This window comes from Heterodontus francisci, chromosome 10 (genome assembly GCF_036365525.1).
Source record: "Heterodontus francisci isolate sHetFra1 chromosome 10, sHetFra1.hap1, whole genome shotgun sequence".
Taxonomy (NCBI): Eukaryota; Metazoa; Chordata; class Chondrichthyes; order Heterodontiformes; family Heterodontidae; genus Heterodontus; species Heterodontus francisci.
Window position 1 is genome coordinate 62,865,949 of NC_090380.1, and position 16,469 is coordinate 62,882,417.

The 16,469-nt window shown below is 41.9% G+C and overlaps 1 protein-coding gene across 1 annotated transcript in view; it reads left to right on the top strand.

The window, feature by feature from the left end:
- Positions 1–5,979, top strand: part of epha6 (eph receptor A6) — an 888,039-nt gene extending 882,060 nt beyond the window's left edge. The window contains exons 16-17 of the mRNA XM_068040607.1: positions 2,701–2,850; positions 5,865–5,979. Coding sequence (XP_067896708.1) covers positions 2,701–2,850; positions 5,865–5,979 — 265 coding nt within the window. The remainder of the gene's footprint in view (positions 1–2,700; positions 2,851–5,864) is intronic.
- The last annotated feature ends 10,490 nt before the right edge of the window (positions 5,980–16,469 follow it).

The window sequence follows — 16,469 nt, forward strand, 5'->3', positions numbered from 1 at the left end:
AATTCTACTCACAAACACCTTGCTGCCACCATATTAAGACTTGTGGTTCCCAGAACTTCTTAAATAATCACACTTTAGACACAGGTACTGGAGCTTGCATCATGTTTTCTCACATCTCTCCATTTGTAACAGCATCATACAATGTGTGTTTGGTACACAGGTTGTCGTGCAATAGTGAATGATGTGGCATTCTAAATATATATATACATATGCTTAACAATATAGTTCCTAAGTCATTTTGGATAATACAACAATATAACATCTACCCTTCCCTTAAGTGCATTCATACTGTTTGCTTCAACCACTCCCTGTGGTAGCGAGTTCCCCAAGCTTACCACTCTCCAGGTAAAGAAGTTTCTTCTGAATTCCCCAATTTGATTTGTTGGTGACTTTCTTATGTTGATGGCCACTAGTTTTGCTCTTTTTCACAAGTGGAAACATTCTCTCTGGACAAGATTTTGGGTTTCGGGTCGGGACCCCAAAGTCAGGGTCAAATGGGGGTCCCAACACCGCACTGTGTGGGGAGCAATCTCCCAGCAGTGATTTTCCCTGGATTGGTCAATTAGTAGCCAGAGGGTGCACTGGCTGTCCAATTAAGAATGGTGGGGGGGCAACAGGAGGCTCTCTAACTCGGAAGGAGCTAAAGCCTACTGCTGCAGGTAAGGGAGAGAGAGGGCAACTTCATCTTGAGGCACCCATAAGCATTTTTAAAAGTTTTGCATTAAAAATTGGCCCCAGCTGCCAGGCCACCATTGTGGAGAGAAAATCCTTGCACAAGGAGGCCTGCGGCCACAATGTGACCAGGTAGATAGGAAGGGCCTCAAAACCTGCCTGGAGCATTCGCAGGCGAACGGGAAAATTCATTTGGCCTCTGATAATTGGCCTCCTATATAGTGGTCATTTCCCATATCATGAAGTACTCAATTTGTTTGGTAATTTGAAGGTCCTGTCCATTGCTACGTTTAGTCAGTTCTGTAAAAACTCCCACTCTTCTACTGACTATCCAACAGGGGAGAATCCAACCCATTGTTTTGAAAATAAAATTTCCAACACAATAAATGTGTAAAAAAATAATTTCAGAATGAAATCATTACATTTACCCATGCAGCTGTCTTTTTTACATTTAAACTCTCTGAAGCATTAGCTCCCCAAACCTGTCATACATCAGAAACCGAGGGGAAATTTTAACCCCCAGAATGAGTGGGTTTGGGCAGATGGAGAGTTAATGTGTTAAAAATCTGAATCCAACCTGCCCACTTCTAATTTTAATGGACAGAGGAGAGGAGTGGATGACTAACTTGCTGCAAGGTCTTTAAGTATTATGATAGGTTGTTTGCCTCATTTCCATTTACTGTTTGTGTGTCTGCTGTGGCTCAGTTGGTAGCACTGTTGCTGCTGAATCCCAAGGTTCTGGGTTCAATCCCCACTCTGGGGCTCAAGTGCAAACAATTAAGGCTGATGCTCCAGTACAGTACTGAGGCAGTTGAGATGTTAAAATCAAGGCCCCATTTGCCTGCGAGGGTGGATCTAAAGATTTCCTGGCACTATTTTGAAGAAGAGCAGGGCATTTATCCCCAGTGTCCATGCCAATATTTATCTCTCAATCAACATCACACAAAATTATCTGCTCATTCTCGCATTACGGTTTGTGTGAGTTGGCTGTGCGCAAATTGGCTGCCATGTTTCCTACATTACAACAGTGACTACACTTCAAAAGTATTTCATTGGCTGTAAAGCGCTTTAAGACGTCCGATGCTCGTGAAAAGCCCTATACAAATGCAAGTCTTTTTCTTTTATTTGAAATTTAACTATGGCCGGCCAGGTTTCCCATGCCCTACTGCCTCCCCCTACCACCCCTCTCCCTCACTCCCAACAGGAAAAGATAGTTATAAATAAAAGCAAAATACTGCGGATGCTGGAAATCTGAAATAAAAACAAGAAATGCTGGAAATATTCAGCAGGTCTGGCAGCATCTGTGGAGAGAGAAGCAGAGTTAACGTTTCAGGTCAGTGACCCTTCTTCAGAAAAGATAGTTAACTCCCTTCCCCTACCCCACCCCAATTTTTGAGGTGTTTCCTACATCATGCCTTTTTCTTCAGAGCTTCCTGACCTGTTTTTTGGCTTAAAATTTTGCTCCATTGTGTCTTTCTCCACAGTTTGAATATGTCTGGCCCTTATTTTCTATTGAACATATTTTTCTTTGTTCGTATTTGCATCATTTCTCCTCTTGTTTACAATTGGTCAATTGTTATACATTTTTTGCTGTATACTGGGGGAATACAGTGTGGACCAATTACCTTTGCCTAATTGAGTTCTATTCCCTGACACTACTTTTTCTAATGTTTCAGGCGGTGATTATTGTTTTCCTCCGTACTCATTACAAATATTTGTCAATAAACATGAAAGTCAAATGGCAGGTCTATGCAAATCAGAATAATTTGACCATTTTTTTGTGTTCAGAAGATGAATTGTGGTTGTCAAACACATACATTAAAAAAATGTTCAGATGTGGTTTGTTGATGTTATTCCGGATTAATCTGAATTTAATTTTCTTCTGATATAACAGTGCAGCCTTCTGGTCATGATCCAAATAATGTAGGTATCTCTGTGTAACAGTTGGAAACTCATGCTAGAACAAGGAGTACATTTTGATTCTGAATACAATGAATGCAGATGATTTTTGTTGTTATTTTAATACAGATTACCAGAATCACCTGGTGAACTCCCAGAATTCTCTTTGTTTGTGTCAGTAAATGATTGGCTGGACTCAATCAAGATGGAACAATACAAGAACAATTTCATGGCTGCAGGCCTCACAACACTGGATTCTGTCACAAGGATGAGTATTGAGTAAGTGGAATATAATATCATACAGTCTTTTTGTGAGTGACCAAATCCCAGTTCTTGGAGACCACTGCCTGGGTAGCTTTCGCATTCATTGGTATGTGATCTTAGACATCCTAAGATCCCGCTCCCATTCATACCAATTTTATGCCCCTTTCTCAGTGTTCCCAACCACCAGAATCTGATATCATATCCTAGGATTATCCTCTGAATGACATACTATTTCCAATACTCCAGAACTCCAGATGAGACATGGTACCTATTTGATATGCTAACAATAGCCTTCTCCCCCCCGCCCCCACCCCCCCCCCCCTCGAGAGACATGCAGAGATTTATTTATAGAAATAGTACATAAGAAAAATCATCTCCAGCCTACAAAATCTTTATCAACCACTCCCCATGATGACATACAAACATACAAAGTTGATGGGCAGCAAAAGACCAGCTGGTCCATCAAGCCTGGCCCTAAACAATATACTATTTGTTGCTTCGTAGCTAGATTTCCATGCAACTAATTTGCAACCAGGGTGGGAGCAATACAAATGTTACCTGGTCTATACTATTATTTGAAGTTGTCATAAACGTGTTTGGGCATCACCAGAGAACACTGTCGATCCATTGATCTATCTGCAACTTGATTAGGGTTTGGCCAGCATTGCCACCCAATTTAATGTAGATTGGAAAATAGTGAATGTAACTCCTTTATTCAAGAAGAGAGGGAAACAGAAAGCAGGAAACTACAGACCAGTTAGCTTAACATCTGTCTTCGGGAAAATGTTAGAAGCTATTGTTAACAACGTTGTAGCAGGGCGCTTAGAAAAATTCAAGGTAATCAGGCAGAGTCAGCATGGTTTTGTGAAAAGGAAGTCATGTCTAACCAATTTATTGGAGTTTTTTGAAGAAGTAACATGTGCTGTGGATAAAGGGGAACTGGTGGATGTACTGTACTTAGATTTCCAGAAGGTATTTGATAAGGTGCCACATCAAAGGTTATTGTGGAAGATAAAAGCTCATGGTGTAGGGGGTAACATATTGGCATGGATAGACGATTAGCTGGCTAACAAGGAACAGAGAGTAGGCATAAATGGGTAATTTTCTGGTTGGCAAGATGTAACGAGTGGTGTGCCACAGAGATCAGTGCTGGGGCCTCAACGTTTTACAATTTATATAAATGACTTGAATGAAGGGACTGAAGGTATGGTTGCTAAATTTGCTGATGACACAAAGATAGGTAGGAAAGTAAGTTGTAAAGAGGATATAAGGAGGCTACAAAGGGATATAGATAGGTTAAGTGAGTGGGCAAAGATCTGGCAAATGGAGTATAATGTGGGAAAATGTGAAATTGTCCATTTTGGCAGGAAGAATAAAAAAGTAGTATATTATCCAAATGGTGATGGATTGCAGATCTCTGAGATGCAGAGGAATCTGGGTGTCCTAGTGCATGAATCGCAAAAGGTTAGTATGCAGGTTCAGCAAGTAATTAGGAAAGCTGATAGAATGCTTTCGTTTATTACAAGGGGAATTGAATACAAAAGTAGGGAGGTTATGCTTCAGTTATACAGGGCATTGATGAGGCCACATCTGGAGTACTGTGTACAGTGTTAGTCTCCTTATTTAAGGAAGGATGTAAATGCATTGGAAGCAGTTCAGAGAAGGTTTAGTAGTCTAATACCTGGAATGGGCGGGTTGTCTTATGAGGAAAGGTTGGACAGGCTAGGCTTGTATCTGCTGGAGTTTAGAAGAGTAAGAGGCGACTTGATTGAAACATATAAGATCCTGAGGCGTCTTGACAGGGTGGATGTGGTAAGGATGTTTCCCCTTGTTGGCGAATCTAGAAATTAGGGGTCACTATTTAAAAATAAGGGGTCGCCCATTTGAGACAGAGATGAGGAGAAATGTTTTCTCTCAGAAACTTTGGAACTGTTTTCCTCAAAAGGCAGTGGAAGCAGAGTCTTTAAATATTTTTAAGGCAGAGGTAGATAGATTCTTGATAAGCAAGAGGGTGAAAGATTATCGCGGGTAGTCAGGAATGTGGAGGAGAGGTTACAGTCTGATCAGCCATGATCTTATTGAATGGCAGAGCAGGCTCGAGGGGCTGAGTGGCCTACTCCTGCCCCTAATTCATATATTCTTATGTATGTAGATTAATATTCATTGTGTCATCAGCATGCTGGCATTTGTAAACCTCAAAATAGATAATTAGAAAAGAACAACTGATCTCCAGTATAACTAAGGGTTCTCTTTCCCTCGTCTTTCCCCTTTCTTATGAAAAACTCCTAGTAGGGAACTACCTTACTTTATGAAAATAAACAATCATTAACAAATCTTGCTTTTTTTAAATAGATTTTATGAAATAAAATGGGCTTGTTCAGACAACTCACATCCCCATCCATGTCTGAATTCTCTATCTTGACTTAATACACCCCCACAACCCACTTACTATATGAATGCCTCCCATTCCCCTTCTCATTTGCTTCAAACTCCAAATCTCTCTACCCATTTACAACCTTACCCCATATGGAAGGTGAGTTGAAAATGCATGGAATGCCAGGGGATGGAAATTTGAGGCAGATAAGCTGGGAGAAGTCAGAGATGACAAATCGGGCAGCAAAAGTTGGGCTTATTCTTAAAATGTTCATTTGCCTTAGAATTAGTTAATGATTTTTAACATGCACACAAGCTAAATATTGGTCATAAGATATTGTCACAAGCTGTTCAATACTAGCCTTCTGTACTTTAATCTTTTTTGCTAGTACAGGCAGAAGCATGGAAAAATAATAATTACAATGTCACTTTGGTTTCCTTTATCTGTGCCACATGTTTCCTTTATTCCAGGTTGTCCAACTGTAAGAAGTTGGGATCACCATTTGCACTCATTTCTATTTTCCTCAATTGTTAACTGATTCCCTAGTAGGACACTGGAAAGGTGAAATGGCTGCCTTCTTGGTCACCGTTGACCATACATTTTCATTATAAATGTCCAACTATGAGATCACATCAGTTTTACTCTTTTTTTCTAGCGACGTGAGAAGAATTGGAGTCACGTTAATAGGACATCAGAGACGAATAGTGAGCAGTATACAGACTTTGAGACTGCACATGTTCCACATACAGGAGAAAGGATTTCATGTGTGAATGTTCGAAAAATACCATTGAGTTGTATCTCAGCAATTTCAGTGGGAGGATATTTTATAACTACAATGCCTAGCTTTGTCTATTTCAAAATATCATCAGATGTTGATAGTTGGCATCTCCTTCATTTGGACAAGTTTTCAACATGAATCTTAATATTCTACAAGTTTCCGTCCTTTAGCTAAAACTTTACAAACCAATTACCCGTAGAGCTAACAACTATTGCTAATAAAGTGGAGTCTAACACACACTATTTGCCAATTTCCCCATTGTTATTTAAAGAAGACTTCATGTGTAGATGAATACCTCTTATGGTAATATTCTAATAGCCATGTGGCTGCAACAGTATTGATACCTTTAGAGTTATAGGTTGAGAAGTAATCTCTTTTTCATGTTTGTGACTGTTTAGCTGCTAATATCAAATGTGCAATCAAAAGGTTGACTTTAATAGGTTATTCTCTTTGTAATTTATTCTGTATAGATTTTCAAGGTTTTTGTTTTTTCTTTTTGTTTTTGAAATTAATTCTTGGTATGCTAGTAATATGGATAAACTAGGGATCAACTGAACTTGAAAGTGTTGACTCTAGAACTTGCTTACACAATTAAAAAATCTTACAGTTTAACTCATGGGAATAGATATAGGGGGTTCATTTCTTGTTTATGTTTATCCTCAGAACAGATCTTATGATGTGTGTAGGTATATTTTTACAGAAGAAAATAATTTGTAATTACTAATTTAATGCCATTACCAGTCTATTATCTTTCAGCATAAGTGAGTATTCATCAAGTCTTAATGTGCAATCATTTTGTTCAGTGATGCACCTAGGTTTCTGAGATTGTGCCTAACAATATAACTATTGACCCCTCAGCTCACCGTAATCTGTAATATCAATTGTAGCTTAGAATTCCAATATTCTATTTTATTATGTAAGTCCTCTGGAAAAGTTCTTAAGATGTGATTTTAACTCTTCCTGCCCAGCAGAAACCAAACAAATGGTCAGTTAAAATCAGACGGGTGACTTACCTGCCGACTTTCTGCCTTGATTCCACTGCCTTCAATTTCAATCTGTTCTCCGAGTTGGCAATAAGGGCCCCCACCTGAAGCCAGCAGGGTTCAGCTTTTAATATGCAGATTGGGGTTCAATAATGTCACCAGGACCCAACTTCAAGTTTAACTCTGGCCTGAGTGGGAAAATCTTTGTCTGGTTTTCCCTCGAACTAATCACATTAGGAGAGTATCCAGGACCAGAAGGGGCCCAAGCATGTAAGTTTTATTTTGTTTTCCCTGTGAGGCCATATTTAGCTGTCTGCTCCTCTGGGCCCATTTGGAAAGTTTAGACTTCCCCTGCCCAGGCCTCCCCCCTACCCAGCTGTGAGACCCTCCCAAAACCCACTACCCACAACTAACTTTCTTGCCAATGAGCCTCCCTTAGCTGCAGCCAGCGGCCTGCTGCTACTTGAACTTCTGCAACAGCATACAGATGAGGCCCAGGAGGAAAAATAGCCTGGGCATCACATTGCCAAAGTAGGGAGAAAGGGTTTGGCACTCACCCCTCCCCTCGCCCTCCCAAATCCTGCACCAGGTTCAAATTTCCCCTATAAGATTTTGAAGGCTGCTATGTTTGTTTTACTTTATTTCTCTAGCTGTCAGCTTCACCACTTGGAGTGTTCAGTTTGCAATCAGTCACCTCAAACTACCTACAGTTTGGTGAATTTCATCAGTTTATAGTCAGCCCACTCACTGGACGTAGCAATGCACAGAGACAAGGTGAGAATTGGGGAAGGACAATATGACTAGAAAAATGTAGCACATGCAAAAAATGTGAGTTATTAGTAAATGCCAGGAAATTATGTAAATAAAAATTCAGCAAATATCTGGAGGACTTAAAGTGGATATTCTCTGAAGAGACTAAATGGTGGTTGGATTTTTCGCCCCCCACCCCCCCCCCCCAAGAGTGAGATGGTGGTGGGGGGGTGGCGTAAAATAGACTGGGAGGAGCGGGGGGGCCCGTCCCAACCCGCTCCCACCTCCATTGCCATTTTACACGGGGCAGTGGGGGCAAAAAACAGCCTGCCTACCCTAGGCCAATCAAGGCCCTTAAGTGGCCAGTTAATGGCCACTTAAGGGCCTCCGCCCACCGCCACAGGGATTTTACCATTGGCAGGCAGCCGGCCTAGCCCTGAGAAAAGCCACCTGTAAAAAGTAAGCAGCCTTCTGACGGTCTGGGGGTGGAGGGGGGAACCTCCTGATCGGGCACCATGTGCCCAACAGAGGGTTGTCCCCGATGCCCCAATGCCCAACACATGCCCCGCCCCCCAATCGACCCCCCTTGCTTCACCAGGGCCCAACCACTCACCCCCGGCGAGGCCCCAAAAACTCATCTCTTTTCCGGGGCCGTCCTTCCTTTTCATCTTGAAGCTGGGTTGCAGCTTGCTGGGACTAAGAGCTGCCGACCTGCTGATTGGCCAACAGCTCCATTAGGCAGGACGTCCTGCCTCAATGAAGTGGAAGTCCCGCCTCAGACCAATGAAGGGCCTGGGAACTGTAAAATCTGGTCTGAATCCCCAGGCCCTCCAGATGTGGATCACCACTGACCTTTTGGTCGGTGGACAGCTCCCATTCGAGCGTAAAATTCCAGCCTGTAATTCAGTAGGAAATTGGGCATAACTATTTTAGCACCATCCAAAAAAGGTTCAAAGATAATTAAGGAGTGTGAAAATATTTTTGTTCATTGCTGATAACTAATTTGCTAGTTAGTAATGGCCAGGTCTTGTAGCTTTTGTAGAATTGATAGATTTACTTCAAAAAGTAATACATTGGAGTTTACTAGTTAAATAAAAAGAAAAGGCTGCAAATGATGAAAATCTGAAACAAAAAAATCCAGAAAATGCTAGAAATACACAGCAGTTCAGTCAGTATCGGTAAAGAGAAATTGACCCTTCATCAGATTGGTTTAGTTGAAAAGTCCACCCAGTAATTTCTTGCTTCAGATGTTGATTGACCTGCTGTGTATCAACCATTTTCAGATTTTATTTTGGAGTTTAAAAGGACTTTATTGGACACTGTATAGAATTTCAAATTTAGTAACTGTATAAAACATGAAAAGATTTACTCTGTGTTACTTTAAACAAAATTATAAATTTGTTCTTTATAAATGGCTTTGTGGTTTAGTTACACATAGCACATATTGGAAATCTTCCATGTTCCATCAGGATATTAAATTTCAGAACTGACACAGTATACGACTATTGTTGCTTTCCAAAGGTGCAAATTTGAAGGTTAGTTATTATATATTTTCATCTCCAGGCAACTGAAGTCTTTGTCTATAGAGTTTTGGACGGATGTTGTCTGAAATACTCAACTTTTAACATCCAGCCCTCAATTGGTTGTGAACCTAACCCACTTAAATTTAACAATTGAAGCTGCTGATATCTTCAAGAAGTGATGACGAATGCATGCTTTTCCTTTAACAAAACAGAAGTGTTCACCCTTGGGAAGTTCCAGCTTCCAGTTTAAGCATTGAGACATTGTGCTGCTTCCACTACTTTGAGAATAGCCAATTTAATAAACACCAACAACTTATATTTCTGTAGTGCCTTTAATGTAATTTAACATCCCAAGGTGCTTCACAGGAGTATTTTGAAAACAAAGTTTGACACCAAGCCACATAAGGAGATAATAGGTCAGATGATCAAAAGCTTGGTCAAAGAGGTAGGTTTCAAGGAGTGTCTTAAAAGGAGGAAAGTGAGGTGGAGAAGTGTAGAGAGGGTATTCTAGAGCTTAGCATCTAGGCAACTGAAGGCGCAGGCCACCAATGGTGGAGCGATTAAAATCGGAGATGCTTGTGAGTCCGGAATTAGATGAGCATAGATTATCTCGGAGGGTTGTGGAACTGGAGATTACAGAGATAGAGAAGGACGAGGCCATGGAGGATTTGAAAACTAGGATGAGAATTTTAAAATGAGACATTGCTTAACCAGGAGCCAACGTAGGTCAGTGAGCACAGCTGTGATAGGTGTACGGGACTTGGTGTGAATAAGGACATGGCAGCAGAGTTTTGGATGACCTCAGATTTAAGGAGGGTAGAATCTGGGGGACAGTAGTCAAGTCTAGAGGTAACAAAGGAATGAATGAGTGTTTCAGCAGCAGATGAGTTGAGGCGGGCAAAGTCAGGTGATGTTATGGAGGTGGAAATAGGCAGCCTTAGTGATGGCGTGGATATGTGGTTGGAAGCTCATCTCGAGGTCAAATATGACACCAAGGTTGTGAACAGACTGGTTTAGTCTCTGACTGTTGCCAGGGAGAGGGATGAAGTCAGTAGCTAGGGAATGGAGTTTGGAGCAGGGACTGAAAACAATGGCTTCAGTCTTCCCGATATTTAATTGAAGGAAATTTCTGCTCATCTAGTACTGGATGTCGAATAAACTGTCTGATAATTTAGCAACAGTGGAGGAGTTGAGAGAGGTGATGGTGAGGTAGAGCTGGGTGTCGTCAACATACAGTGAGCTCTAACACTGTGCTTTCGGATGATATTGCCATGGGGCAGCATGTAGATGAGAAGTAGGAGGGGGCCAAGATTAGATCCTTGGGGAACACCAGAGATAACAGTGAGCAGGAAGAGAAGCCATTGCAAGTGATTCGATTAGATAGGTAAGAATGGAATCGGGTGAAAGCAGTCACACACAGCTGGACAACAGTGCAGAGGCGTTGGAGGAGGATGGTGTGGTCAACCGTGTCAAAGGCTGCAGACAAGTCAAGAAGGATGAGGAGGGAAAGTTTACCTTCGTCACAGCTACATAAGATGTCATTTATGATATTGATAAGAGCCATTTCTGTACTGTGGTGGGGCGGAAACCTGATTGTAGGGATTCAAACATGGAGATCCAGGAAACATGGGCATGAATTTGGGATGCGACTACATGTTCAAGGACTTTAGAGAGGAAAGGGAGTGCAAGGACTGTGTAGTCAAAGATCTTTTTTTTTGAGGAGAGGGGTGATGATGGCAGATTTAAAGGAGAAAGGGACAACGTGTGAAAAGAGAGAATTGTTAATAATGTCAGCTAACGTGGACCAGATGAGCTAAGAGAGGGCATGAGGGGAGATAGCAGAGAAAGTAGAGAAAGATAGAAGTTCGGGGCTAGGGCAAGGGGGAGCTTTAGAGGAAGTTTGGCCCGGTGGGCTAGTGGAAGCGAGGAATGCGGCAGAGGCAGCTGATCAGAAGGTCTCAATCTTAGTGACAAAAACATCCATAAGCTCCTCGCACTTATTGATGGAGGTGAGGGTGAAGGAGATGGGAGAGGAGTTTAAGAAGATGGTTTGCAGTAGACAAAAGAAGCTGGGGGATATCTTTGCATAATTAGCAAAGCTGGTGCACAGTGCAGATTCACTTTGATTCTCCCACTAAATATATTTTGTGGTGGGTTTTTAATGGGAGATCTTCAGAACTACATTATTTTGAATGTTCTAGCCTTTGAAACAACCAAAAATTCTGTTTGTTGTAAAAAATCATTACATAACTGTGCTGTCTCTTCCATTTTTCATATTTCTAAACTATGGGCTGGATTTTAAGAGCCTGTCGTCGAGCTCAGAAAATGGCGGAACACCAAAGAGCCACTGCAATCTCACATGCAGTGGCTCATTTAAATAGTGCTGGCGGCAACCCCCCCTCAATCATGTGGAGGGAGTGGGCTGTCCTTCGTCAGCAATGGCGTCAGCTGCCTGTGCGCAGGCACATCTGCTGAAGATCTGTGCAGAATCATTTATGTGAGAAGCAAGGGCTGTATTTTACCAGGCCCTCGATGCCATGGGTCGCAGCGAGGGGGGGGGGGTGGGGGGAGTGCAGGTGGGGGTGGTAAAATTCTGCAGTGGAGGCCCACCTCAACCACGACCTCCAGAAAGGCCCGCTACACATTACCGCTGGCGGGGGGATCTCAGTGTGGCAGCCCCGCCACCTGGCAGCGGGCCCTTCATCTGCATATTTAAATCAACCTAAATTATTTTTAATAAACTTCCCTGCAGGCGGTGGCCATCTGACGTCAATTCTACCACCGCTGAACGGTGCTCACGCACCTTCAGAACTCCATATGGAGTGCTGAGGCGAGAACCTTGTGGGGAGGGGAGAAATAAAATTTTCAGGGCGGGAGTGGGGGAGGAGCAGGGAAAGCATTTAAGCATTTCTTATTGGCTGTGGTAAGGGATTGAAGGACAAAGAGTGCAAGGTTTGGGATTTAAAGGTCGGGACTGTCAAAAATGGTTTTTCAGGGGGAGAAGGAAATAAATTTATTTTGTGATCATTGGGCCATAATGCTAGAAGCATTAGAGGGGACATGAGGAAAAACTTTTTCACTCAGAGGGTGGTGGGTGTCTGGAATTTACTGCCAGAAATGGTGGTGGAGGCAGAAACCCTCAAATCTTTTAAAAGGTACCTGGACCGTCACCTGAGGTGCTGTAACTGGCAAGGCTATGGCCCAAGTGCTGGAAGGTGGGATTAGATTGGGCGGCTAGTTTTATCAGCCGGCACAGGCAAGATGGACTGAATGGCCTCCTTCTGCATTGCATGATTCTATGATAGAGGCTGCATTTGCTTTACATTGCCGTTGCTGGCAGAGGCCCAATCTTGGTGGAAGTGTTGAAATTTGAATGAAGCACTTCTGCTACCACTAGCAGCAGGGCAAACCACTTCACCTTCGTTGTTGATGCCATCAGAGCCAGACTAACAGCGAAGCGCGGCGCACTAATAAATTCCAGCCCCAAATTTCTAGTTTGTTCAGATGGACTGACCATTCAAACCAGGCATGGTCAGAAAAAATGGCAGTTGGCAGGGGTGATTACACTAATCCTTCTAGCAATCATCTTAAATCTGTGCCCACTGGTAATTGACCTCTCCTCTAGGGGAAACGGGTCCTTCCTGTCCACTCTATCTAGGTCCCTCATAATTTTGTACACCTCTATTAAGTCACCCCTCAGTCTCCTCTGTTCTAAGGAAAACAACCCTAGCTTATCCAATCTTTCCTCATAGCTGCAACTTTCAAGCCCTGGCAACGTTCTTGTAAATCTCCTCTGTACTCTCTCCAGAGCAATTATGTCCTTCCTGTAATGTGATGACCAGAACTGTACGCAATACTCCAGCTGTGGCCTAACCAATGTTTTATACAGTTCCAGCATTACATCCCTGCTTTTGAATTCTATACCTCGGCCAATAAAGGAAAGCATTCCATATGCCTTCTTCACCACTCTATCCACCTGTGCTGCCACCTTCAGGGGCCTGTGGACATGAACTCCAAGGTCTCACTTCTTCTACCCCTCTCAATATCCTTCCGTTTATTGTGTATTCCCTCACTTTATTTGCCCTCCCCAAATGCATTACCTCACACTTTTCTGGATTGAATTCCATTTGCCACTTTTCCACCCACTCAACCAAACCATTGATATCTTTCTGGAGTCTACAGCTATCCTGTTCACTATCAACTACACGGCCAATTTTTGTGTCATCAGCAAATTTCCCAATCATGCCTCCCACATTTAAGTCCAAATTATTAATATATACCACAAACAGCAAAGGACCCAACACTGAGCCCTGTGGAATGCCATTGGAAACAGCTTTCCATTCACAAAAAGATCCGTCAACTACTACCCTTTGTTTCCTAGCCCTGAACCAATTCTGGATCCAACCTGCCACATTCCCCTGTATCCCATGGGCTTTCATTTTATTGATCAGTCTGCCATGTGGGACCTTTCCAAATGCCAGACTAAAATCCATGTAGACCACATCCACTGCACTACCCTCATCAATCCTTCTTGTTACTTCCTCAAAAAATTAATTTAGTAAGAGAAGACATGACTTTCCCTTAACAAATCCATGCTGACTATCCCTGATTAATCTGTGCCTTTCTAAGTGGCAGTTTATCCTGTCCCTCGGAATAGATTCTAACACACCACCGAGATCATTTTGACCAGCCTATAATTATTTGGCCTATCCCTTGCAACCTTTTTAAACAATGGTACAACATTTGCATACCTCCAATCGTCTGGTACCTCTCCTGTATCTAGTGAGGATTTGAAGATTATCCTCAGCGCATCTGCTATTTCCTCCCAAGCTGGGATGCAATCCATCCGGCCCTGGTGATTTATCCACTTTCAAGGATGTCAGACCCTCTAGTACTACTTCTCTCATTGTGCTTATCATATGTAATATTTCACATTCCTCCTCTTTAACTACAATGTCTACATCAACTCTCTCCTTTGTGAAGACAGACAAAAAACTCATTAAGAACTCTGCCCACATCTTGTGCATCCACGTATAAGTTCCCTTGTACATCTCTGAAACGCCCTACCCTTTCCTTAGTTATAGTCTTGCTCTTAATGCACTAATGAAACATCTTTGGGTTTTCCTTGATTTTACCTGCCATTAATGTTTCATGTCCTCTCTTTGCTTTTCTAATTTCCTTTTTTTACTTCACCCCTGCACTTTCTATACTCCTCTAAGCTTTCTAACTTATTAAGATTTTTGTGAAACTCATAAGCCTTCTTTTTCTGCTTTAGCTTACCCTGTAAGCTTCTAGATAACCAGGGGGCTCTAGATTTGGCAGTGTCACCTTTATCTTTGTGGGGACATGTCTACACTGTGCCTGTAGTATCTCGTTTTTGAATGCCTCCCACTGGTTTGCCACTGATTTTCCTTCAAGTAACTGTATCCAGTCCACTTTTGCTGAGTCACCTCTCAGTTTCTCAAAATTTGCCTTCCCCCAATTTAGAACTTTTACTCCTGTTTTATCTTTGTCTATCCAATTAATCCCACTTCCTTGCTCTTTCCCAATAGCCCTGCAATTTTGTGCTGTTCAAGTATTTATCCAATTCCCTTTTGAAGTTGAACCCCCTCGACATTATACTGAAAGATGATTATTGCAAGCAGGTTTCACTGTATTAAATGCTAATGCAGACTTTCTGTTCAATGACAGTTATTGTGACACTGTTGATCTTACCTAGCTCAAAATTTGTATTGAATTTTTCAATAAGATGCAAACAAGTGAGTTATATTTATTGTGATTCTCACACCCTCAAAACCTGGTCTTAACATTAAAACAACTCAGAAAATTAAGGTTGCTACATATTCCTTATTCACCTGAATGCTTGTTAGCTTCTGTTCTGTTTAAATTGATCAACATAATCTACAGTCATAAAACTGTTGAAAGGTAGATAAAATAATACATTAATCGAAATACTTTTTTCTTTTATTTTTTATGGATATATAGAGTGTCTGGTAGAAGTAATGCAACTTTTTCAAGTTGACAATTTTTTTTCTTGTGATCTTACCAGAGTATTTTATGATACAGCAAAGTGAATAGCTCTTTGTCATAGCTTTGGGCTGTAGTGGTTGGTTGAAGTGATTCTGCATATTGGTAGCAAATTTATTTGTTTCTACAAAGTAGTAGAGTATAGGATTACCTCCATAATTCTTGCAAATTGAGCGCCAAGCTATAACCTAGGTATGTAGCAGAGATGATTCCCAGAAGCAGAAATGGAAAATTTGATGATTAGTGAATCCAGGTCATGATTATACACCACAAGCACTCAGCTGTAGAGTACCAGTGGCAGAAGCTCAGGAGTAAATTGGCTGCTCAATAGGAAATGATTTGTGATTGTCAGAGGCCTGAACAGGAGGTAGAAAATAACTACAAAATGGGCTGGGAAATTTTAAAAATATATGTACATATTTCCATATACTTTTGATTAGTATCCACCAGTTGAAGTAAGTAAGCAATAGATCATAAGATCAACTAGGAGTAGGCCGTCCGGCCCCTCGAGCCTGCTCCGCCATTCAATAAGATCATGGCTGATCTTTTCGTGGACTCAGATCCACTTACCCGCACTCTCACCATATCCCTTAATTCCTTTATTGTTCAAAAAGATATCTACCTTAGCTTTAAAAACGTTTACTGAAGGAGCGTCAACTACTTCACTGGGCAAGGAATTCCATAGATTAACAACCCTCTGGGTGAAGAAGTTCCTTCTTAATTCAACCCTAAATCTGCTCCCTCTAATCTTGAGGCTATGCCCTCTTGTCCTAGCTTCACCTGCCAGTGGAAACATCCTCTCTACTTGTATCTTATCTATTCCCTTCATGATTTTATATGTTTCTATAAGATCCCCCTCATTCTTCTGAATTCCAATGAATATAATCCCAATCTACTCAGTCTCTCCTCATAAGCCAACCCTCTCAACTCCGGAATCAACCTAGTGAACCTCCTCTGCACCCTCTCCAGTGCCAGTACATCCTTTCTCAAGTAAGGAGACCAAAACTGCACACAGTACACCAGGTGCAGCCTCACCAGTACCCTATACAGCTGCAACATAACCTCTCTGCATTTAAACTCAATCCCTTTAGCAATGAAGGACAAAATTCCATTTGCCTTCCTAATTACTCCTGTACCTGCAGACCAACCTTCTGCGATTCATGCACAAGGACACCCAGGTCCCTCTGCATAGCAGCATG